Raw genomic sequence first — 26673 nt, 5'->3', positions numbered from 1 at the left:
ACGTCATCTCGGGCTTTGGGAAACACTGATCGACATTTTATAGACCAAACAACTAATCACTTATTCAAGAAAATAATCAACAGATTAATGGACAATGAAATCATTTAGTTGCAGCTCTAGTAAATTGAATCTCTTCGGCTTTTGGACTGTCGGTTAGGCTTTAGAGGCATTTTGTACTATTTTTCTGACATTTCACTGACTAAACCATTTATTAGTTAATTGAGAAAAAAAATCTGAAGATAAATCGATGGTGAAACTAACTGTTACTTCAGCCCGACTTTATTAAAATCTAATTATCTATAAAAAATAAAAGCACTCTGAAGCTGTGCTGCCTTGAGTGAGGCCATTCTTTTGATAGTCTATTAGGCTAATCAATAATATTATGTCAGGGGGAAGTCTATAGCAGATCACAGCGATGAATAAAACATAGAACAAATGTCCTGGGAGAGACGATCCAGAATGCATCAGTCAGACAGCGCTGCGACGTTGCCAAGTAAACAAAACACAAACCGGCAGCTTCTTTTCTTCCCCTGAAGCTAAAGACACGTAACACAGAGAACCAGTAAGAGCACACACACTCATACTGTATGCATCCCAAACACAGAGCGGGTTTGTTACTGAATGAATGGAAGCATTGAAACATTTCTTGTCTCGGTGTTGCGGCGACAAAGGCTAAACAGCAGAGGCAAGTTGCTGAATTTATGAATGTCTCAGCGCTGAACAACTCATGAATATTACTTCCAGTTCAGACAGTCCTGGAAGGTAAAATGGGAATCGACTGCTACAATAATCCTTTTTATGTTTTGGAAAAAAACAAAAACAGGAAAGGTGGATGCCTGAAAGGGTCTTTGTTCCTCAGACGTTCTTGGAAAACATTTCCTCCCTCATCCTTTAAAGGTGGAGGTGGAGAGAAAAAGGGAAAAGTGACCTCTCCTTTAATGGGCAGCTGATGATGTCATATCACTACACTACAGATTCTTTGGTCTCCAAGTAAACCAGCTCGGCTGCGTTCTGATTGGCTGGGCCGGCTGAGAGAGAGGGGGGAGGGTGTTTCTTTTTTCCTTTCTTTCTTTCCCTCTTGCTTCTGGATTAATCCCTGTGCATGAGTGAGCTCATCTCTTCTTCTTTTTTTTCCTCTCAGTCTATGAAATCATGTTCTGGTTGATTTAGAGGACTGCATTGTCATTAGAAGATGATGAGGTGTTTTAAGTAATCTTATTAACAAAACACTTTAAATCAACACTTTAAAAGCTGGGCATACACTGTTCGATTTTAGCCCTATCTAGTCCAAATTTTGAGCCGCACGACTCATTTTAGAATCGGGCCGAATTTCAGTTTTGTCGGGCGTCGTTTGCCATGCAGTGTACCAGCTGATTAGACTGTTGTCAGGCTATTAAATAGGCGTTATCGGTTGCTAGTACCCCCATAGATGTGGGTCAATAGAGGCGTACTACACCCACTAGTAGGTTTTATCGTCTACTCACATGGTAGATATCCGAAAGAAGGTATAAAAGAACATGACAGCGTCCTCTAGCGATCGTTATTATGACAGGAGCAGAAGCGGAAGTCAGGCACTGTAGTATTTTAACCCAAAACACAATGTTTTTCCCTAAACTTAAGTGTTGTTTTTTGTTGCCTAAACCTAAAGAAGCCTTTTTGTTTTTGTTCAAAATGTGACGTTTCATTCAGTTTTACAACATGTTAGAACGTGTTGCTTTTAAGTTTCGCTTACACTTTTACAACATAGTAGTAGGCCCCTAATGACTCACATCTGTGATGCTTATAGCGGCTGATAACGCCTATTTAATGGCCTGTCAGTCAACAGTCAAATCAGATGCAGCGTAGGGGGGGGGGGACTTATGAACCCCTCCCGACCGGCTGTTGGACAGTCGGGTAAATTTCTGACAGAAATTTAGTTCGGCCATCCACAGGCTCTCGCACAGTTGAAGCAGAGCCATGAGCCGATTCCCCAACGTCATTTTCTGCTTTTCTTACACTAATCAGAGCGTAGCTATCAAGATAACAATGTACAATAGATTATACTAGTTTAGCTACAATTCTCTACTGTCCATGTCTTCCTAGCCACTCTGCAAGTCCATATACGAAGACAGGATGGCGCAGATGATCAATGAAGCACGTTTCTGCCTTGTTAGCATTGTCAGACCTGTTCAAACCTCTGCTAGCCAACAAACTTTACCTGCCTCTGAGCTTTCAAACAAATCTTTATTGACTGTTAACAGCTAGAGCAGACGTGTTTTTTTAATTATTTTACACGTACAGTGTACAGGTCGTGGTCTTTAATTTGCATACTCGTACAGCAGGAGCAGGAATTACATTAAATTACAGGAATTACAGGAATTATTAAAACAACATTTCTAAATTCGCACACTTAAATTAGCCTTATTCATGCTCTGCTCGGCTAAATGTCTTCCCTCAGGCGCTCTTTTATTCCTCAAATCTCATCCTCCTGTGGCTCCGCCGCTTGTTTTCTTAACACTGGCCTGAACTCTGCGTTGCACCGGTTGCCCTCTGTAGTGAAACACAATGCCATGCGCCTCCATCACAGTCATGTCTGGGGCTACAGGTGACCAGCTGTCTGCCTGTGTTCCTCTCCTCTGGGGACAGCTGGAGCCATCAATCAGCTCCCCCTGAGCCCCGTTGTGTCCGTCTGCCCCGTTCTGACCACCACTGCAACAATAACAACAACATCAGGACGTCTCATCTGGTCCGTCCACTCCTCCGGGGGACACGTCTCAACTTCTATTAACACCAATGTTGTTTGTTTATTTCCAGGCTTCCTGGACAAGCATTTCTAAATCTCAGCTGCTTTTTTTGAATCATGATGGCTTTTGGCGTTTCACTTCCCCGGTCTTCACCTCAGGAGCACTTTTATGGCCGCTGCCGTGATGGTCATAAATTGATACATTGTTGAGGCCACTCCACGCAGCACGTGCAGTCACAGGCCTTTCTTCCTCCGCAGATGGAACGCATTGAAGCCCATTATTGTGCTCTTGGAGGGGCGTCTTCCACCATGAACTCTCTGGCACACTTTTAAAGAGAGTGGCCTTAATGTATTCAGGCCTGATTCAGTGGCTTTGGCACCAGGGGCTACCATCCCCCTCCCCAATCCAACACACACACACATATATACAGCTCTTTTTCTTCTTAGAAGAGAGGGTAAACATGTGTGAGTCGCACTGTTCCCTGGAACTTCTCCTTGTTTATCAAAAAGGGAACTGATGGCCCTGACAGAGGACTTCAAAGGGCGACATAAAAAAAAGCATGAGTTCCAGAGCCAAGACATTTCCTGTTTATCTCAAGAGAACTTCATGAAGGACACTTCATCAAAAGACCGAAAAAAAGCAGCGTCTCACAACAAGTCTTTATGAGATTGTTACATAATGAGCGTCCATCAAAACAACATTGTTGAACCTGTCAGTGATCTGATGTTTGCCAACGCTCAGCTACTATAATTAGGCTTTACGCTGAAGCAAACCAAAGAAGTGGCAGAGCGAGGAAGAAATGTCTCCGGGCTCTCGGGGACTTCTCAAACAGAGGGCTAATTGTTAAAGTTGATGATTATTAGTTTTTTTTTTAGTGTGTGAGGAGCAGAATTCCTCCAGTTAATGGCTGTGAGTGCTGCTCATGTGACCGACAGTTTCATTGTTGCGTCCTAAAGAGTCGAAGGGGCGACAGGGAAGCTGATCGGGTGGAGACCGTCTGGACAAACAGACTCCCCGGCTCGCACTGGAGCATTACACACATCCTCACCTACTGTATGACAACACCTTAGACACACGAAAACACAAACAAAACGGAGACGGTATTATTACTTTTATTATTATAACTGTCTGATCAGAGATAACAACAAAGATGCCCTATTCAGATAGCACTACTGAATGTTTATTTACTTGGTTACTTGTTTATTTACTTGACTTTTTTATTTTATTGCCTTCCTCTACATTAAAGCAACGTGATTAGTTTTATTTTGAAGGAATTTTAGATGCCTAAAGTTACAACTGTCTGATCAGAGATAACAACAAAGATGCCCAAAGATGCAGATAGCGCTGCTGAATGTTGAGCTTTTATTTTATTGCCTTGCCCTGCATTAAAGCAACATGATTACTTTTATTTTGAAGGATTTTAGATACCTAGAGTAGTAAAAGTGTCCAGTATTTCACAATAAATGGGCAGAAATTAGAAAAAAATAACATATTACTTTTGTTCCTTTCCCTTTTCCCCTTTAATCATCTTGTGACGCATCAGTTTGATCCCAGTTTGGAAACCAGTACGCTCTCTACAACTTCTTCTAGTTGCAATAACAGCAATGCGAAGGCTGCAATAACATTTTAAATTGCCCCTTCCCTCCTCACAGTGTAATTAGGCTCTAACAGTATGTGATGAAATGGATACAGCACTTGATCTAGACTACAGTATTTACCGAGGAAATGTGTGTTTAAACTGTAGAAAACCGAAAGGAAAACATTACTTTAAGATGTTTCCTTTAACCAACATGTTTTACTGTGTTTTTCACTTATCAGTCAGAATCTGGCTTTAACCCTTTTCTGCCCAAAGATTATATTTAGTATGATACGGTTCTGATTGGTCAAAAGTCTTGAAATTTGGAACGGACATACTCTGGTATCTAAGAGTTTGACATTTTTAGACCACATAAAAAAATCACACTTTTATTATAGTCAAAGTCAGGATTTTTGAAAAATTAGGAAAAACGCTTACATTGTTTTTATTAAATGTTTCGCATATGAACATTTTTTACATATTTGTGTGCATATCTTTGATATTCAACTTGTTATGAGTTCATAGATACCAAATACTTGATTGTGCTACGTGTAGTTTCTGAGATACAGACATTTTCTTGTCATACTATATCTAAAATATAATGGAGTCTATTGCAAAAAACAGTAGTCCCATCATGAGCCCGAAGACTAGATATATTATGATTAGAAAAGCTCACTTTTCAGCCAAAATTTCTTCACATTTATGCTTGGGCAAACCCAGAGAACGCTACCACCAAAGGAAAAAAATGTCAGTTGCGGGCACAAGTGGGTTAATGTGAACAAACTTGTTAATGTCAAAACCTGTGAGACTTTTGCTCAGTTGTTTTTCAATGTTATTTAAATGTATACACAGCAACATATAGTACCTTGTGTTTGTGTTGTTAATCAGCAGCTTTTCACACATTTTCACCTCACAAATAAGTTTCCATGGCCGACCTTAATCTATTACCTGTTAACGCGTTAATTATCACAAAGCCAATCACTCTTATTTACATGCTAATGTATCTGACTCAGGTGAAACTACTACCTCCAAAGCACACGACTGAAAAGTAAATCCACATACTACATGTAACAACAGAAACACTGTGGGGCCCAATAGGAGCACTTAATGGGACTGTTTCTGCTGTCATTCAGCTGCTTGTTTTGCTCTGAGGGTGAGGCCCTAAATGGGGCCCCTGAGGCTCAACAGGCTGGTGAGAAAAAAGGGCCCTCTATTAGGAGACACTTAGCATAGCTCTATGTACACAGCTTTAGGAGACCTCTCCCCACATATCAGAGTCAAGCACCTGTATTGACATTGGCGGAAGACTTTGCCTCAGCGTTCAGGTCCAGCTGAGAATGAAAGCAGAGCGCGTCGGTGCGCTCGAGGCTTGTGAATACCTGAGAGGAGTTCAGCGGAGGATGCAGAGGGTGTGTGACGCTGCTGCTATCAGTGCTTACACAACTGTGGAATTTACATTATTGTGCCGATGTGAAACCTTTAATGTCTGAAGATCAACAACTGCTAACAAACCCAACTAACTAAACTGAAACTAAACAGAACACTTTCTATTCTCCATTTAAAATGACCTATAGATAACATAATTCCTTCCAGGAAATGACTGAAATTATCTGGAAATCCCAGACCTTTAAAAATCAAGAGCAGTAGCTTCCTGGTGTCTCCACCTGTTGCCTGGCAACTGCTCCCCCGTCAACAAATAGTCTGGAACTTATGATGCCTTCAAATGAAACTCCTGAGCTTGTGTTTACAACGTGGGAAGTCGTGTACACGATATGCGTGACGTTCAAGTGGTTAAGTTGTGAGAACGCTGTTGCCAAGCAACGGCAGTATTACCCCGAGTGTCGGTGTCTTGGAGCCACAATTTAGCAAGATAGCAAGCGGGTAACATAATGTAGGAAATGCATAATGACAGAGGAAAAAGATGAGACCGTTGGGAATATCAACATTTTCCTCTGACATATTATACAACTAGGAAGAAAAAAAACATACGACCAAAATTACAATATATTAACTTATTATGCACCCAAAAATTAACTTCCAAGGCCTCCGCCATTTCTGACGACGTCAACAAACACGTCACAACTTGTGAACTCGGAGCTTTCAGAAACTTACAGTAAGAGGGGGAGCGTTCATACGGACTCTTCTTGTGAACACGGTAAACACGACCCCTCTTGAAGGCACCAATTACCTCCCGTAAAATGGTAAGTTGACATTTTTAAACTTTCGGACTAATTCAACTATCATGTATTAATGATGAGAGTTATACAATCCTCTCATCTAACTCTCAGCAAGAAAGTGAATAAGGCTGTCTACCAAAAAATACAAACTTTTCCTTTAAGGAGTCTTGAAATCCAAGAATTAGCCTGACATAATCATGATGATGAACGTACTGACCGTTGCTTGTTATGGAAAAAGCAGTTGTTTCCTTTGAAACCATATTCAACTTTTGATGTTCCATGAAAAAGAAAGTGAGTCATATCATTCAGTCGTGTCATACCAGCTTAGTCAGTGTTTTCCTTTAACTGGAAATAAGCCACACCACACACACAGCACTACAGCACCTCCCACGTCACTATTAGGGATGATGCTATCTATCTATCTGTCTGTCTGCTGATGACACCACTTCTCACTGCGCTGCTGTTCACACAATAGTTTTGTTGATCATCACTCCACTGATCATCACTCCACTCTCATTTGTCAGTGAAGAACAAAACAAGACAATACACAGTATATTATTGCTGCCCTGTTAATCATCAGCTGTTTTCAGCTTTGTTACTATGCATTTTTTTAGATAAGCCAATGATTTCTTTTAATAGTTTACATAGCTAGATAATTAGGAAAACCCATAAAAAAATAATCATGTACAATATATTATCACATTCTATCATTGTATATATTTATATTAGCCAACTAGATTTTAGTATAAATTCAGTTTTGATTTATGTTTTTATATAGGCTACCATGTACAGAATATCATCACCAGGCACTGTCATTTAGATTTATATATTTAGATTTATAGTCCTAGTTTTTGTCCAGTTTCCAGTTTTGTGTTTTCATAATTGTATTCTCTTATCATATATCATTTATTGTATTCTCTTTATAATTGTATTCTATCTATCGATCTATCTATAAATCTATCCATCCATCCATCTATCCATCCATCATCCATCTATCCTTCTATCCATCCATCTATCATCTATCCATCCATCTATCCTTCTATCCATTCATCTATCCATCTATCCATCAATCCATATATCCATCCATCTATCCATATATCCATCCATCTATCCATCTATCCATCCATCCATCTATCCATCCATATATCCATCCATCTATCCATCTATCCATCCATCCATCCATCTATCCATATATCCATCCATCTATCCATCTATCCATCCATCCATCTATCCATCCATATATCCATCCATCTATCCATCTATCCATCCATCCATCCATCCATCTATCCATATATCCATCCATCTATCCATCTATCTATCCATCCATATATCTATCCATCTATCCATCCATCCATCTATCTATATATCCATCCATCTATCCATCTATCCATCCATCCATCCATCTATCCATATATCCATCCATCCATCCATCCATCTATCCATCTATTCATCCATCCATCTATCCATTCATCCATCCATCTATCCATTTATTTATCTATCCATCTATCCATCCATCTATCCATTTATCCATCTATCCATCCATTTATCCATTTATCCATCTATCCATCTATCCATCTATCCATCTATCCATCTATCCATCCATCTATCCATCTATCCATCCATCTATCCATTTATCCATCTATCCATCCATCCATCCATCTATCTTTCTATCTATCTATCTACAGTATTTATCTATCTACAGTATCTATCTATCCATCTATCTATCTATCTGTTCACAAACTCACCACCAGGGGCTCTTTACGACCTATTTTACAATATGACATATTATTATTTATCATTACTATTATTATCCTATTAATACAATAGATGACCATGTTGATGTTTCTCTTTCCAGGTAGTATGCTATGGTAACAGTCACATTTAATAAAGAGGAGAGGAGGACGGACAGGAAGCAGCGTGGGCAGCCTCTCTGTGTCATCACCGCCTGCGTCACACCAGACAGACGCCAGGAGGGAGTTTTCCACTGACGAGAAAAAGAAAGGCTGCGCTTCTCGGCACCGAGCTCCAGACAAGAGACGCGCTTCAGCTGGTACGGAGCGGAGCGGAGCGGAGAGACGCAGACAATAGCACCCAGAGAGGAAGGAGTCTCTCTCTCTCTCTCTCTCTCTCTCTCTCTCTCTCTATAGCCTATATATATATTTATACATATATGTATGCGAGGATAAAGCAAAAGGCTGTATTTATTCGTGCCATTTTGGATTGTACTGCCACTGTTCTCCCATCGGGCTGCTTATTATCCGACGCTATTCTGTTCCTGATGGTGATCGGACACTTGAATTGGTGGTGAGTACAGACACAGAATGGAGAGTGTTTTATGTGTTGTGTGTGTGAAGCCAAAGGAGTTAGTGTGAGAATATACTGTTAAAACACACTTTTTTATTGTCATTTATTGTAAATATTGGCACGGTTGTGCTGCTGATGTGGAAGTGAGTTAACTAGTAAATGGAGCTTGCTTTTACGCACAGGTGATCCCAATCTGGAGCTAATAAAATAATGTGTTTTATTGATTTTTATTGATTAATCGGGGTTTTTTGGGAACTTCTCAGCTCCCATTCAGCAGTGCTTTTTAATAATAATGCTTTGTGTGTGTGGTGTTTTTCGGCTATGTGTTGAACTGTTGATGAGGTCTGCTTTGTGTATTGAGCTGATCGGAGTAGTGGTAGTATAGTTCACCTCCTCCTTAGTGCTGGTGCGCCTCTTGGAACTCGAGCGACTCCTGAAGGCAACTACAGCTGACTGGAGCTGCTGTCATCACAATTAGCATTAATCATGAAGGAATGATCAGGTCACATGCCAACCGGCCTAGTGCACGTTCTGCTAATGATTGATTTCTGATTTGATTGGTTTTCATTTGTCGAATATATAATTGGATGGTGGATGAGTGCATTCATTGTTTGAATGATTATCCATAACAGCACATTATGCATTTAATTAATGATTATTAGATCTCTGCTTGTTTCTTTACAAGATGATTTATCCTCATCAGAATGCTGTAATATTCAGATTAAATGACATTATTATTTTTACAGACCCCTCTATATGTGTGTTTGATGGAGCAGCTGAATCAGTGTAATCGTCTCTAGCGCGACCTCAGCTGGCTCTTTTTTGGAATCATGTTTTCTGGAATTAGGCTACAGGAGGAGCTGAATGATCCTTTGTTTACAGAGAGAGGGAATAAATGGCACTTGATGCTGTGTGCATTTCGTGATGTTGCTGTTCATTTGCCACAAGAAATGTGCAGTAATGTTGAATAACTCCACTTTTATTTTATTTCATCTTTATTTAGTTCCATTGAGATTAAGATCTTTTTTTCCCCAAGAGACCTGAGACAGAAACAGCACAATAAACAGGAACCAGTTACAAGTAGAGCTGCAAAGATTAATCAATTAGTTGTCAACTATTAATTTATTCATTATGCACAAATTAAGACTACACAAGCATAACAATAAATAAATAAATAATATACAGTGCAGGAAGGGGCAATAAAAACCCACTGGGCTTATTTGAAGCCTCCACCTAAATGGAGTTAAAACTTCACAATGTTTTAGAGAACACAGGATAAATATACAGAAATGATATGACTACATAATAGTAAATTATTCATTCAATTAATCACCAGCTATTTTGATAATTGATTAATCCATTTGAGTCACTTTTTAAGAAAAAAAAAAAGTAAAAATTCTTTCATTCCAGCTTTATAAATGTGAATATTTTCTGGTTTCTTTCCTCCTCTGGGACAGTAAACTGAATATTTTTGAGTTGTGGACAAAACAAGACATTTGAGGACATCATCTTGATCTTTGTGAAACTGATCTGACATTTTATAGACTAAATAACTATTTGATTAATTGAGAAAATAATCAACAATGAAAATAATCGTCAGCTGCAGCCCTAGTTACCCCTAGAATCATTAAAAAAAACAGCATTAGTGTATATCATTTTCAATTTTAGCTCACATTTTACACAATAATACACTCTAATGATAATACTAATAATACAAAAAACAGTGGTTGTCTTAAACTTAAATGACATGAAGCGGCAACCTCAATATTTGGAGGAATTCCAGCCCTGATAATTACCATCCATATACCTCCTGACTCCCTCATCTTCATCATATGATCCGGCTCTTCAGCCAACCTTGTGGTGCCTGCAGCTGTCAGCATAGATGATCTGGATGGCCACTTCCTGTGCACTGCTGCAGTGTGTGTTTCACAACCTCAGGAAGCTCTCACACACACACACACACGTTTTTAGTGTGTGTCTCCCCGGCTGGGAGGAGAGACAGCAGCAGCAGCAGTGAGTTCAGACAAGGTTGTCTGTGCCTGCTTCATTTTGGTCACGCAGGATGGCCCAACGCTTTTGTGCCTGGAGACGTGAGAGAGGGGGGGGTTGCAGGGAGTCTGCTGCTGACGGTCTCCCACACAGCAGCGCTGGAGAGCTCCCATCTGCTTTGTCCTCTCCCAGCATTCCACGCTGCAAGTGTCCCAGACTGGAGCACGACCCCCTGAACCCACAGCCACCTCCTCCCTTCCTCCACACACCCAACGCTGCATGTTTGCTCTCATGCAAAGGAATTATTTTTCTTATTGCTGCACAGTTTCTGATCCATGCAGAGAAAAACCCATGCTTTTGCTTGGAATTAGTGTTCTTACTATCAGCCCTCTACAATTTGAGTAAACAAACCCTAACAGTGCACAGTCTGACTCCTGCAGGCCTGCATAACAGATTAATGACAGCTGAGGGCATGTGAGGTCCACGTGCAAGCTAATACCCTGGCAGGTGTGGCCAGGAGAGGTAGCTCGCTCGCTCGGCTGCCTTATGGGAGCAGGACTTTCCAGTGGTTAGCAGTGGAAAACACATCTGGGTTAGATAGAGCCCTGTGTTCTTCTCCCCGCTATTACAGCGAGAGCGCCCGCTGCCAGAATGGAATTCCTGTGGCCTGGAGACATGACATTATTTATTTGTTTTGTACAATCCTCTCTCCTTCTTCCCACTACCTCTCCGGTTAGGAATCAGTGTGTGTTTGTGCACGGGGTCGGGGCAGAGGAACAGAATGTTTCTGTGGCACAGCTTTTGGTGTTTCAGTGAGAACAAACAGGCTCATAGAGGAGAAAACAGGGAGCTCTCGCTGCTTTGTTCCAGCAGGTGGAGCGCTTCAGAGTTGAGTTTAAAAAGAAACCAGTGTTCCCCCCACCACCCCCCAGCTGGAATCTGGCCCAGCCGTGCCCGTCACCTTGATGGCTTTGCATCAATTACCCCCAGTGACAAGAGCCGGAAGTGAGAGGTGCAATACTATGAAGCCTGGAGGGGGGTGCGGCCTGCCCAGACACGCTCCTCCACACGCAGGAAGACTCCCAGGTTCATCATTATCACATTTTATGAGCACTCAGCTCAGTCAGTCAGTCATTCAGCCACTGCGCAGGGCTGTCAGTGTGCCATGTGGATGCTCTCGGCTGGCTATAGTGTGACTTGTCGCTCCCTGCCCACGCCGTTACCAGCTGGACAGGCAGCGCAAGGGGGCAAAGTCAACTGTGACTTGTGCTGTTGTGCTGCGGGGGCAGACGGGGTCAAACAGGCTGATCTTGCCACACATGCTTGGATGCATGCAGACATTCTTTTCCCCTTTAGGCTTTTAAAGGTCTTCTTGATAACATTTTTATGTAGACGAATATTTTTTTAAAACTTTTAATCCGATGGCTTAATATTATAAACGTTATCAATAGCACCTTTAATATTTTCCTGGACATACTTATTCCACTCTGTCTTTATGTGTTGGTGCTTCTGCATACATGTCTTGTTGCATTGGGAAAACTAGATATAAAAGTAAGGGATTGTTCCACCCTAAAATCCTCCTTTTTTTGTAAAGAGGATTTGCTGTTGAATGCTCTTAATGAGCGATTGATTAAACTTTTTAACATCCTCCCCAGTTAAGAGTCCCTAATAAGACCTCGAGGAGCTGTCTGCAGGATAAAAACAGGAATAAATTGGCGTTCTGAATTCATATTAGCAGCCTGTAGCTGCATGTATCAAGATAATCTCATTCGACTGACATAGTTGCGCGTCTGACTTGAGCTGTGTGTAGTGCTTCTGGTGACAAATCTCCTCGCCGGAGATTTATCTTCCCAACTCCGTGACAACTGGCTGGGGAGCACCTCGGCGGATGCGTCCTTTATCTGCCTGCCTGTGTGTGGTTGATGGAATGACAGTGATGCATAATTTAGCACGCGTTGAAAACACGCTGCCTCTCTCTTTCTCTCTCTCTCTCTCTCTGGCATCGGCTGTCCGATCACATCCATTCTTCCGTTTAGAGCTTTCTTGAAGGCTCTGAATTCTTTCATCTTTTTTTTTTTTTTTCCTCCACCCTTTTTTGCAAATGAGTCATTGCACGATTGTTGTCTTTTTCACCCCCCGGTCCCTTGTTCCATCCGCTCTCTCTCCCTGCTCTGTTGGCCTTGTTCTGTGGGTGCAGAGGCGGCTGAGAAGCTCCAGATTGACTACAAGCCGTCCCCTTGCGAGGATTAACCTCTCGCCATTGTTTCTGCCCGTTGAACAGGATTAACAAATCAATGTGTCAGGTAGACTGCAGTCAAGAGACAATGACCCAGTTCTGACACCACAGCATCCCTCCACCTCTCTCTCTCTCTCTCTCTCTCTCTCTCTCTCTCTCTCTCTCTCTCTCTCTCTCTCTCCTCCCCTTCTGCCTCACTGCAGCTTTTAATTAAAAAGACTTTGCTTAGCTGGCTCTATGCACTCCCTGGAGGATGCCTCGCGGCTTTGCTTTCATTTTTTTAACAGGGAATTGGGGGTGGGGGTGGGAGTGATGGCAAAAATGTAAGGTGCCCCTCTTTTCTCGCACCACTTGTTGTCTGATCAGTGAATGCATCATCAACAGATGCTGCACCCAGGTGTTTCTAAATAGTTTCAACCCCACCATGTGATAATATTAGTAGTTTGGGGATTATTTCCCTGATGGATGGGAGCTGAGCTGCTTTTCTCATTGGTTTGTAAAAAGAAAAACGCTGAGGTGGTCACAGTGTAAAGGATTTTGTTTTGTTGCAGAGACACTATGCAGCTTGACCTATTGCAAGGTGATTCATTCATCATATGTGCACTGGGGACAGCGATATCTGACTGCAGCAATAACAACAACCCCCCTATACAGCTGCAGAAGCCACTGCTTATACAAAAGGTGTCAGCCTCTTGCCCTTGACTCTGACTTCTCTTTTATCCTTGTCAAATGGCAGGACCGGTTTTGCATAATTGCTCCCTGTTGCATGCCAAAAATGAGTCCTTGCTTAAGCATTTTTTCTTTCCTGCTCTTCGATTGCTGACGTAACATCCTGATAAGACAAACCGTGCATGCATGTAACACATGCAGTTAAAGTTCCTCCTCTGAAAGCCATTGGAGGATGTCTGGGCGTGACTTATCCTGCATGTCTTTGACACATTTAGCAGTCCTCTGAGGAGCAGTGGTGACAAATTAGCCTGTGGCTCGCTCTAATAATTGACATGTTTGGGACCTACATTTAAAGATCTCTAATCTGCAATTCTCTCAAAAAAAACTATGAACTCTCACGCTGAAGCTGCAGCAGCTGTGAGTGATTTGGCCCTGACTCCAAAGCCGGTAAACAGTTTGATGGTGAAATGATCGCTTTATGGGTAAAGTAAAAGCTTTCGTTCCCATTCCACATCATCGGAGGGAGTGTCTGCGCTGGAGTTGAGCCCAGTCATGTCTTCCGTCTCCCCCTCACTTCCTTCCTTCCTCCCTCCCCTCGGTCCCTCCTTGTTTAAGTTAGCAGGAGCTCGGCCCCCGTGATGACCTGTCTTGTCTGGCAGTCGCCTCGCGCTTTTCCCAGAATTTGTGAAGCAGATTTGTCTGTTATTTGTCAGAGCGGCGTGACGTGTTTACGTCCCATAACCATAAAACACCAGCAGTAAACCGTCCAACATGTTAATTTTTCATGTCAGTGGTTTCTTTTCTTTTTTTCCTGGAACACGCTGAGAGTATTAGTCATTGACTTTAAAATAACATTTAAAGATGTCAACAAAGCTTGGAAGAGGTTTTACACATATTAGCCAGCGTTTTTGAAGATTAGAGGGTAAATGGCATCCTCTCTCCTCATGAAGATGATCATGTGTCTCCTTGTCTCTGTCTCTCAAAGGACTGATTGTATTTATCGCTGAACCAGCAGCCCTCCTCTCACGAGAGCGCTGAGAGAATACACAGTTGCATAACAAAAACATCTCGACTATGCATAGATATTTACTATGAGGGGCCATGCGAACACATTAAACAGGACAAGTGGCAAATTGCCTGAGCTGGCTTTGGCTTGCATACTTGATAACGCTGCCCCAAAGGGAATGATTGAAATTAAATGTTTATGGCGGAATGATTTGGTCACCTCTGCGCTCGCTCCTTCTCTCTAATCAATGCATTTGCTGAGCTGATGGGATTTGGAGGAGGGCGAAGGGTCCAGTAATTGTTGCCTTATGCGAATAGGCCTGATTGATTGCTTCCTGTGCTTCCACTGAGAACTTCCACTCTCAGCTGAGTGGGATTGGGATGCCTCACATGGCCGAGCACAGGACTCAATAACGCTGCAGAAGACCTGTTTGATATTACCAGATACTGTATATTCATAAATAAGTGTGTGTAATTTGCTAATAATAACCCCCCTCCTCTCTCTGCTCCTCCCCACAGATTGCTCGCACTAACGCCATGAGTGGGCTGCTCAAGAGGAAGTTTGAGGAGGTGGATGAGGACCCATGCTACTCCTCGCCCTCCTCCCTCTCCTCTGCCTGCTCGGGCTGGGACTCGGAGGGGGAGAGCTGCTACTCGGACACCCTGGATTCCACTCCCAGCAACCCCAGCTCCCCAGCAACAAATTTCAACAGTGAGTGCTCTCTTCCAGCGACAATAAATTCTAAAAAAGAGCTGATGGTACATGCTTTTTAACGCGCTCCCCTCGCCTTGTCTTTACGGCTCCGCGGAGGCTCTGATAACAAACCCATAAAGAAACGGAGGGGGAGAGTTAAAGGAATTTAGGCAGCTGGCAGCCCATGAAACACTTCACAGAAATGATTTCAGACTTCTGCAATGAATACCCCTTTTGATTTCATGCCCTAAAGCTGCGAAATGGCTAATCGCATTATGCAGTGGCTGCTCACCTTGGCTCTGTCTCCACCTTCTTCCCAGAGACAGACAGACAAACAGACTCACCTTTCCTCGGGTTTAGACACGGGTCGACTTCGGGGTGTGCTTTCTGTCTGCACCCGGGTGTGTCTGCTGGCCTTTAGGGGACCGGCCGGGTTGGAGAGGGATTGTAGGGGGGGGGAGAAGGGCAAACAGTTGTGAGGTTTCCAGGATGGCGGGGCAGGGAGCCAGGAGGAGAAGCGTGGCCGGTTGCCAAAGGCTGGGAACACACAGAGCCTTGTCTGAAGCCCGGGCATGCACCCAGCACAGGTGCTGAAAGAGGCTGCGTGAAGGGATACAAAAAAAAAGAAGGCATGCAGACACATCTAGAGGAGCAGATTGTGCAAACCATTATAATCCGGTGTTTGTGTTGGACAGAAAGTTGCCAGCAAAGCTCTCCCATTTAGAGGCAGCGGAGAAGGTGTAATTTGTCTCCTGCATGGTGTCGTAAGCCTGACTGGATTTGATGGATGTGAAGCTGAAACTGGCAGTTTGTTTCATCTGTATTACCCCTAGCGGCATGGTTTAGACGACATAGTGAGGCTATTGTCTGTACCTGCATTGGGGTCAGAGGTTGCTTTTCTTCTTCTGAGCTGCAATTATTGCACAGATTTGAGGGCAGTTGTTCATGGTGTGTCTCCAAGAACGCTCCACGGCTGACAAAATGGGAATCTACAAGGAATTCCCCACCACATGAGAAAGGTGTAATGCTCAACACATGTGGAGTATTAGCATCCTTTTCTGTTCACACATACACACAAAAAAACAGAGGAAAAAGTTGAATATTCCTGGGCAGAGGAAGTGGAATATATAATAAAGCTTGAATAATTGTTCCAACATATGGTTCCACTTTGATTCCCATATGGTTTTATTGTATTTGTCTGAGGATAGAAAGATGTTTTTAACAGAGAAAGGACCTTTGACTCCTCTCGGTTGCCGGGTTATTTGTGGGGATTGTCAGCTTTACAGGGAGACCAGGGTGGGCTCTTTTTTATTCGCGTCCTGAGAGCTCCACTTCCACCCTCCACCTCATCCGGAAGCCCCGGGCATTTACTCACCCGTTTGTGATCCTGGCAGCTCCGCTTCCTCCTCTGTGTTGGCCACCACAGGGAAATTCCAGGGCTGGGTGGTTTTTGTCACCACAGTAGGGCGAAGAAACGAGGTTGAATGGATTCTCGATAGTTTAGGTTTCACTTTACAGGATGTAAGCGTGTTAGTCGTCCTGTTAGCAGCCTCTTTTAATTGGGTACATGATAAGGTTTGGTTGAGGATAGGGCAATGAATCAGAGGGGTGTCCTTTTACAGTCTGTTCAGCAGGGTTTGCACACAGAACAAGACTTCACGTGGTGGGGCGTTATGCCATCTAGTGGCACATAAAAGGAATTGAGGAACTTCAAAAGAATGCACCAATAATCTCCCTCTTGGATGTATTCTAAATCTATTCTTTCTCCGTCCACAGCAACATCCATCCTTAAGAAATCCAAGAGGGCACGACGGGGCAACGTGACCTTCGACCAGGTGAACGTGTTCTTCTTCCCTCGATGCCAAGGCTTCACTAGTGTTCCCAGTCGAGGAGGATGCACTCTGGGCATGATGCAGCGCCACAGCGTGCTCCGCACGTACACGCTCGCCGAGTTCGCCGTGGAGCAGCGGCTCCTACGACGGGAAAAGTTCCTCAACAGACTCAGGGAGGAAAAGCTGGAAGCTCTCAAGTTAAAGGTGAGAAAAGTTGCCCTCAAAATGCATCAGATCATTTGTGGAAAAAAAACAAATTCAATGCAACAATTACTCATTTGATGCGTTTCGTTCCCTCCAGCTGACTAAGAATGGAACCGAAGAGAACGAGGAGGCAGAGCGGCTAACGGTGGACGACATTCCCGAGCAGGACATCGACATCAGCGGGACCAATTTGGACGAGGGCTCTTTCCTCCAGCCTTACGCCCCTAAACGTCGCTACTCGCTGCTCAAAACGGCCGGCGTGAAGAAGATCGACAAAGAGGAGAAGAGGCAGCTGCACGAGCTGAGGATCTCAAGGGAGAACTGCGGTTGCGACTGCCAGGGCTTCTGCGAGCCTGAGACGTGTAGCTGCAGCCTCGCTGGCATCAAATGTCAGGTAAGAGACGAAAAAACTTGTTCAACAATAAGGGCTCCAAATCATAACACAACTGGGACTTCTTATCTGTATTACACAAGTAGTTTAACTACTTCCTTCTTGCCTCCCGCAGATGGATCATTCCTCTTTCCCGTGTGGCTGCACCAAGGACGGTTGCGGAAACACAGAAGGTCGCATCGAGTTCAACTCCACCAGGGTACAGACGCATTACATCCACACAATCATGAAGCTGGAGCTGGAGAAGAGGCTGGAGGAGCAGTCGAGCACAGAGGAGGAGGAGGAGAACGCAACCACCCTATCAGCAGTGCCCTCCTTCCCCTTTAGTTCGGAACTGGCGACAGCTGGAGAGAACAGCTGCAGCAGCGATATGACGGACTTATCGGACTCTTCGGGTCAGAGCGAGGACTCTTCGGCAGGCGGGAGCCCGTGCGAGCGTCACACCCAGCTGGACGTGGACGAGAAAGGCCTCAGTCGCATTTTGAGTTTCAACGACGTGGAGAGCGGCTCGAGAAGTAGCAGAGACTGTAAAAACATGTGCTGTTCAGATCAACAGCAAGAACAGCCATGTACGGAGGCTTTTGGTAGCTTTAGCATGGTGGACTTTGTTGACGAGAATGACAATATAGACGCCGCGCTGTTGGACGATCACACGGACAATCGAGCAACAGCCATCTCAGAACTTATGGACGAGAACGCCAACCAGGGAAACGGCCTATTCCACAACAGCAGCGTGCCTCGCACGCCCTCCCCGACCATCGACCGCTCGGCGAGCTACAACATGGACCTGAGCCTCTCCTCGGAGTCAGACCTGGAGTTCTTCGACGGCTTCCCATGCTTGGGGCCCAGCTCGCTCTACAACTCCCTCAAGGAGTACGAACACATGGACAACTTCTTTCAATTTCAGTTGCCTAGTTACCCCAGCTTCCCTCCGGCGAGCGACCCCGGGACCTGCCTCCTGGAGTCGCTCATTGGCCTTTCGGAATCCGTCCCAGAACCCCCCGCCACATTTACAGACAATCAGCTGTTGGAGGAAGCCATGAAATTGTCTGTGATGGAGTCTGTGAAAGTTTGACGAAACGTGAAATATGTGTGGACAGTGCAAGAAAAAAAAGGGTTTTGGAGGGGGACCGAACATGCACATAAGAAGTTTTTTGGAGGAAGCTGTGATTTCCCTCTTTTGCCTACTAAATGTTCAAATTCCAGACTTGCCTTCAAAACGTTAGCAAAGCAGTTTGGGATTATTGCTGTGTGAGATGGCAGCTAGTGTTAAAAGTGAAATCAATTTGACCAGGCCCGTAGAAACCAATGATGGCTCTCAGTTCCTAAGAAAGCTCTTTTAACCAAACCAAGATCACCAACCATATGCTAAACAGGAATAACCGGGGCCAGGTTGGGAATCTCAACACAGCTGAATGTGCACCTCAGGGACTTTTTTCTAGCTTTCTAGCTTTTGGAGGCAATGTATGGTGACCATTGCTGTGATGGCCTTCATATGAAACCCGAGAAATCACAACACAATCCTGTTCATGTTCTCCCAGATGACTTGAGTAGGTAGAATCCTGAAGCGAGTGGACTCAAGATCTCTCCCTCTTACATGGTACAAAAAGAATCCCTCTAAAAGCTCCTCGATCAGCACTTTATCTGTGAAAATAGTTATGTATGAATAGGCATTGTTGTGGTTGTACGGGGTCGATTCAACAGTTCAACGCTAAATTATGGAGTTCCTTATTTATGAGCTGGGTAACTAGAAATAATGCTCATACCATTTAAAAGCTGTAGCTTATTTTATCTTTTGTTTTAAATTATTTTCCTTTATGATTTTATTCTATTTATTTTCAAGATAAACGCCTACTTTCACTCAAGAAGCACTGTGGTTTGATATTTTCACCTGAAAGTGCAATCTTCCTTCCTTTTTTCCATATCTTATTAACTCGTCGTTATGGGAAACGGGACCACAGGTCCATCGGAAAAGTATTTAATATCTATTCTCTTTCACATTTAACTTTTTTTTTTTTGTGATAACTTATTACGTCATCATTTCATTAGCTATTTAATTTAAGACATTTTTGGCAATAAAAATGGGGTGTCGTGAAGTTTACTGGATGTGCCTGCTTATCAGGGGAGCCATGCCTGCCGATGGCGTGTGCACAGTGCTTCCATTTAAGCTTTGGGACTGAAAACTGTGGAATCTCCCTAATCACTGAAACTAAATTATGGGTCTATTGTGTCGCTGCCTATAACCATAGAAAAATTACACTAATATTTTGTAACTAATTTATGTAGGTTGACGAAAGAATTCTAATCACTGACAAATTGAATATTTTATTAAGAAATTAAAATGAGTAATTTTCAATCTGGGACAACCTTTGTAATATATGAATTATAGAGATACTTATGAAGGTTATCGCTCTCTATTCTGAAGTATTTTTCATAGGCAGTCTTATGGTTAGTTAGCCACTAAAACTAAGTAAATTGCAAAGATCAATTTGATTGTATTCTGAATTTCTTGGAAGTCTGTGACTTGGGTTGTAATAAATTACACATGTAAAGGGTCTCTGTGGATAAAAACTGCATATATTATACAATTTTTATCGTGCACACAAACCCTAAAAAAATGGAATAATTGCCTCATTCATGACGGAACGAGACCTTTTAAGGTGATTCTGTGTGACCAGTTGAGGACACCTGAGAGTTGATGTACATATCTCACCCTTTCTACAGCTGTTTCAACAGCCTTTCTGGACCCTTTAGAAATTATGCATGCAGGTCCTGTTTGTTAAAACTTGTTCTGATTAATTGTATACTTTGAAAAAGTGCCGAGCGCACATCGGAAATGTATTATTCGCTTTTTGCCTTTTTTGATTACTTTGAAATCCATCCGATTATATGTTCATACGCCGCGAAGAGGGCACTGATTTTTGCAAGCAAACGTTTGTTTCTCTTGTATAAAACATCAATTCTCATGAAGAAATGGCAACAGTGAGTGTTTTATCAATGTAATGTATTACAGTACAGCTTTTTTTTGCTTTTTTTTTTTTTTTTTTCAAAGAACGTGTCTTACTTTTTTGCCTTTTGTGTTGTACATATTTCTGCTTGAATGGTCCTGCAGAGCAAACAAAGCTGCTTTATTTTTTACATATTCACACTTTAACCTGCTGTTGAAAAACAGTTTCTTTCATCTAAGCCATTTTGACAGCCTGTCCCTCCAATCAATAATAAAAAAAACATTTTCTAAATGCTGTTGTTTGTCTTATGCTTATTTGTTTCAACATTTCAGTGGTTTCATTTTTTTAACCTACTAAAATCAGTATATTTTCTATAGCATTAAACGCGGTAGTTCATGCTCACATTAAATGCATCGACATTCTTTTGTGGGGTTTTCTGTGTAAACCACTGGAATCCATCTGTGGCTTCTGGTCTCCATGGTTAAGAGAAAAACACTTCATGTGATGTCATGCTGTAGTCTCCTGCATGTCTACCACCACAAACATATGGCCCAGAAATCCCAGACGTGAAGGAAATGTCGACCGGGGCCGGTGACTGCATGCATATATAGCTCACATTTGGCTGCCATTAAGGAAATGTGGTTCTCGTTAAGTCTTTAGGTAGATCTCACTATAACTCTTTTTGGTTTTCTTTGATCTGACTACATTAAAAGGGTTTATCTCCATGCCACATTGCCACTTGAGCCTAAACCTAATATAAGTCCAGTCCCTTTGGTCCTTGGTTTAAAACATCCATCAAATCCTCTGGGGTTGCAGATTGGGAGGTCAGAGGATTGGGATTGTCACCATTCATACTTTTGTTGGCCCAGTGACCCTTTAACTGTGGCCCCATTTGCAGACTGGTTACAAGCAAAGTACAACATGGTATAGTCAGCTCGGTATTTAGTCTAAACATGGACCACTGTTGCCACCGTTTGGCTAAATTAAGAACTACAAGTAAACATCTACCATATATTCCAATACCCATACTGCCATACTATTTAGTGTGTCATAAAAAGATGTTCCAATACATAGTATGTGAAATGCAGTATGCCAAAAATACCAGGATGTCCTACTACATCGGCTCGAGTTTTGCAGTATGCAAGCCAGCATGCTTTTCTGGCTATTCTGACCCACAATCCTCTGCAGATATATGAGTAAGAGGGTCAAAGTTCAATGTGTAATGTTATGACACAGTAGTAGTGGTGCCTTCAAATGGGGTCGTGTTTACCGTGTTCACAACAAGAGTGAACGCCCCCCTCTTGTGGTATTCAAGTGGAAAGTTTCTGAAAGCACCGAGTTCACGAGTTGTGACCTGTTTGTTGACGTTGTCAGAGAAGGCGGAGGCCATGGAAGTTTTTCGGTGCATAATAAGTTAATATAGTGTAATTTTATTTGTATATATTGTTTTTCTTTGTGATTTTATAATAGATCTGAAAAAACAAACGTTGATACTCCCAACGGCCTCATCTTTTCCCTCTGTCATTATGCCTTTGCATTTACTACATTATGTTTTACCCACTTGCTAGCTTGCTAAATGTAAAAAATATAAAATGTTAATATTTCCGTTGCTTAGCAGCAGTGTTCACATGACTTCCCATGTTGTAAACACAAGCTCGCGAGTTTCATTTGAAAGCCCCAAAAGTCCCAATAGTATGCATACTGCATGCAACAGTGGGTACTTTATAAGGGTAGCTGCAGTATGCACTAAAAGTAAAAAGAAAAAGTATGCGATTTGGAACGTAGCCTATACTATATGTTAAACACAAATGACTGGGATGCAAATTATTTTTATTTCTCACGTTCCATTTTACAGAATACACTGTGCCATCTATCGTACAACCTGGGGGAAAAACATACAAAGAAAAAAGAAAGTCAGGCAACTGAAATATTCAGGCGAAATATGGAGACATTTTCACATCATAGAGGTAACAGGAGGCTCACTGAATAGATCCAGTCGGTGAAGGAAGAGACTCTGGTGAAGACGGTGGGTTTAGACACTTGGTTGCACATGCCGGACGGACCGTAACTGACAACGCCGTGGACTCTCCAGGATCCGTCTGTGAAGCAGCTCAGGGGACCTCCGGAGTCACCCTGGGACGGGTAGCAACAAGAACAGACACGGAGAAGAGAGGGTCCGGTTTGAAGAGCGTGGAATTTGAAATAGGACGTTACCTCTTACTCAGCCTCTTTTATACAGCTTTTACTGAGACAGAAATCTACTGGGTGGTAGTGTTGTCATCTTAAATGAGTAAATAACTCACTATTTCAGGATCACTGACAATACCATTTGAGTGTGGAGTCACTTAAAGAGCTCTTATTATGCTTTTGTGCTTTTTACCTTTCCTTTTCTGTGTTATATAGTTTTTTTGTGCAGGTAAAAGGTCTGCATAGTTACAAAGTCCATGCCAAAGGGAGTTACTGCTCCTGAACTGCCTGAAACGCCTTTCTTGAAGTCCCGCCTTTTCTTCTGTAACATGGTGATGTCACCAAGTAACACATTTGCCTAATACCTGCCTAGCGGCTAGTTTGGCACGCCCTCAAACAAAGCTAGCTAGAGCAGAGCTGGAGCGGAGTCCAAAGAGTTTGGTTCGGTGACCAATCACAACAGAGTAGGCCAGCTGACTAATAGAGCAGACTGGGGGGAACGAGTACTCCATGCCAAGTCCATACAAGTATGGACCTTAAAATAAGCATAATAGGCCCTATTTTAAGATTAACTTTAAAGTACAGAAAATAAATTAGAGGGAAAAAAAGGAAAAAAATGTCCACAAAAAAGGATGGCCATGGTCTTGCATTAATGGGAAATCAAAAAAGTATGCATATATATATTTGCTGTACCTGGCAGCCTGATATGACTCCGTCCCCTCCGGCACACACCATGGTCCTCAGAGCAATGCTGCCCCACCAGCCAGGCTGGGAGCAGACTGAGTGCTCCACCACGGGGATGGGAGCCACCTGCAGGATATTAGGGACGCTCCCTCCGTCTGTGAGAAGAGTGAGTGAAAAGGAAGTGTATGATTTCTATTAGTGTGCATGGGACATATAGTACATAGTGTGTGTGTGTGTGTGTGTGTGTGTGTGTGTGTGTGTGTGTGTGTGTGTGTGTGTGTGTGTGAGAGAGTGTCTTCTCACAGTCCATGAGTCCCCAGCCGGTGATGTAACAGGTGAACCCATGAGGCAGCATCTCGCCAGGGCTGACAAGGTTGGCCACAGCCACGTAGCCGTTGTCGTACACGGGATTAGCCAGTCTCAGGAGAGCAATGTCATTTCTAATAGACAAAAAAGAAAAGAAGCTTTGACAGTAGTTTTGTTCCCATCTACTTGTGCAAAGCACTGAAGCTCTGTGGTGAGGGAAAGTGGTAATACAGGATTGCTCCAAGTTGTAAATGTGAATGCATGTGACGCCCTGAAACTATCCCCTCGGGCCACTGCTGTCAATACAGTTGTGCTTTTGAATGGTTAAATTAAAGAGAAGTGGTCTGACTTGCTCTACCCTTTGCCAAGGTCTCCGTTCCAGCCAGGGTGGACAGTAATCGTCTCCACGCGGATGAACTGCTCGCTGCCGTCGTACTCATAAAGGTCATACTCCCCTACCACCACACGGTACTGACTGGCATCCATGCTGAAAGTAAGTAAAAAAGACACACTATGCTTACTTACAATCATTTATCCAACACACTTAATAACTTAATGAATGATTTAATGCATTCAGTTTGATGTATATGATGTCAATAAGGACCTGAGGATACAGTGAGCTGCAGTCATGATGTAGAAAGCATCAATGATAGTGCCTCCACACATGTGGTAGTAGTAGCCGTCATTGTATGAGTCATACTGGAGAGAAGCCTGGGAGAAAACAGAGAACTTATTGCATATTGATAAGTGGATTAAATGTAATTTCAGAAATCAAATCATTAAGCAGCTCAGTATTGAGACTATTTGCTCAATAATAAATAAGAAAATCACTGTTAATGTTTATTAAATTGACACAAAGTAGTGCTAATATAGGTTTTACCTGCCATTTCCAGGTGTTGGGTTTGGCATCGTGGCCTCCTATGACCCTCTCATTGTGCACATTATGGTTGAAGGGTGTTTCAGCGTAAATCAGCCCTTTTGAGAGTACAGTACATCGGTGACATTGATTAATGTGTTCACAAAATCCCTAACAGCACTGAAGAGGTCTATTATAAAGTGTGTTGATTCTTGTAAAACTTACCAATGCAGGACAGGAAAGCCACAAGCCAAATCATGTTGGAGAAGTGTGGACCAAATGCAGTTTGCTTTTAACTATTTATATCAGTTTGAGAGTGGAAGACCTTCAGATAGTATTACGCAACCATTAAGTTACCTGCCAACAATCCAGGTGGACAATCCCAGATCGAATGCACAATATGGTATGCTGCATTGAGGAATGGGGAACGCATTTGGGAAAATATTTAAAATATTAAAGTGTTTCTTTACAGGTAGTCAACAACCTTATAAATCTCTCAAAATCTATTGTATTTGCGAATTTATTAATTTAGGAAACTTTAAAAAACAAGAGGTCATATTTCTTATCGTGGTGGGAAAAGAGCAGGTGCATTCAGGCAAATTCAACTAAACCATCTATAAAGAGCGAGACACAATCACACATTTTCCACACAGATAACTGTTGAACTGATCAGCAAAAAGAAGAAAATGTTCCACAGCCTGCTAACAGTATGTGACTTTAATCATTTACCCCCATATTGTGGGAAACAGACAGATTTCATTGGAAGATATGTGTAATTATGTACATAAAGCCTAAATAACTACATATAAAAAGTCCAACTACATACAGAAACTTCTGGAGGAAGCATTTTTTTTTTTTTAGATCAAATAGACATATGAAATTATAATATATTAAAATGTATTGTTATTATTATGTCCAGTATTCATTCTTCTAACAAAATTAATACATTTTCATCACGTTCAATGTTAACTAATGTAAAATGTTCACTTTCTTTGGTCCAAGACTAAGATAGGTTGCTATCCTTGTAACCCAATGCAATGGGAGATAATAGGCTAACTGTAAACCATTTAGGTTAGCTAATGTTGTAGGTTTGTTTTCTCCCTTGGAACATATAAATGTAACACAAAAGGTAAGCAGTCCCCATGTGAAACTCTGATCAAATCAGATTGCAAGTATTGCCTACCTGCTGGCTATGATTCTCTATTTCATTGTACAGTCTAGCTAAATTTAAGCCAAAGCTAAATCAGACTTTGCCACGTTTACTGCCCGGCGTCTGATCCTTTTTAAGTGGAAAGATACCTTTCCACCCAGCTTTATACAATTGGTTCATGATTTATTTAGAGAAATTAGAGTTGGAGTTCCATGTCTGAACCATACTTGACTCCCATTCTCCTACTGTGGGATGTGAGAATCACTATCAGTTAGACTTATATGCCCTTGATATTATGATATGATATATTGATATATTGATATATTCATTGCCGACAACTTTAACTACCATTTTTTTGTATATTATTTAGTTTGTTTTGTGTATACAAAGTTATTTTACAAACATTTTTATTTACTTATATATTTTTTATTTTATTGTATCGTTTTTCTTTCTTCTTTTCATTGTGTCTTCTTTTTTTCTTGTTATTAGTGTCATTATTTGTTGTTGTTTTTTGTTTCGGAAAAAGCAATAAAATATAATATTTAATTGTAATATAATAATAATAATAATAATAATAATAATAATAATAATTTCTTTCTTTCTTCTTTTCATTGTGTCTTCTTTTTTCTTGTTATTAGTGTCATTATTTGTGGTTGTTTTTCTGTTTTGGAAAAAGCAATTAAAAAAAACTAAATCAAGCTCAACAAGAAATATAATAATAATGATAATAATAAGAATAATA

The 26673-nt window shown here is 42.1% G+C and overlaps 2 protein-coding genes across 3 annotated transcripts in view; one reads left to right on the top strand and one right to left on the bottom strand.

The window, feature by feature from the left end:
- csrnp1b (cysteine-serine-rich nuclear protein 1b) overlaps positions 1–21039 on the top strand; it is a 96409-nt gene extending 75370 nt beyond the window's left edge. For both annotated transcript variants that reach the window (XM_074621517.1, XM_074621516.1), the window contains exons 5-9: positions 8332–8780; positions 15199–15391; positions 17150–17409; positions 17507–17803; positions 17916–21039. In XM_074621517.1, the coding sequence (XP_074477618.1) occupies positions 15217–15391; positions 17150–17409; positions 17507–17803; positions 17916–18875 (1692 nt within the window). In that variant the 5' untranslated portion in view covers positions 8332–8780; positions 15199–15216 and the 3' untranslated portion in view covers positions 18876–21039. The remainder of the gene's footprint in view (positions 1–8331; positions 8781–15198; positions 15392–17149; positions 17410–17506; positions 17804–17915) is intronic.
- A 1522-nt stretch (positions 21040–22561) lies between these two features.
- On the bottom strand, positions 22562–25063 carry LOC141759454 (elastase-1-like). Its single transcript, XM_074621521.1, has 8 exons — positions 25007–25063; positions 24806–24900; positions 24530–24636; positions 24284–24412; positions 23923–24059; positions 23629–23774; positions 22732–22881; positions 22562–22630 (listed from the first exon to the last, which is right to left on the bottom strand). Exons 1-8 carry the CDS (start codon positions 25038–25040, stop codon positions 22619–22621), a joined length of 810 nt encoding a protein of 269 aa, XP_074477622.1. The 5' UTR covers positions 25041–25063; the 3' UTR covers positions 22562–22618.
- Between the last annotated feature and the right edge of the window lie 1610 nt (positions 25064–26673).

Source organism: Sebastes fasciatus, chromosome 21 (assembly GCF_043250625.1).
Source record: "Sebastes fasciatus isolate fSebFas1 chromosome 21, fSebFas1.pri, whole genome shotgun sequence".
Taxonomy (NCBI): domain Eukaryota; kingdom Metazoa; phylum Chordata; class Actinopteri; order Perciformes; family Sebastidae; genus Sebastes; species Sebastes fasciatus.
Note: the sequence above shows the minus strand (reverse complement) of the source record. Positions and strands in the feature narration are given on the sequence as shown.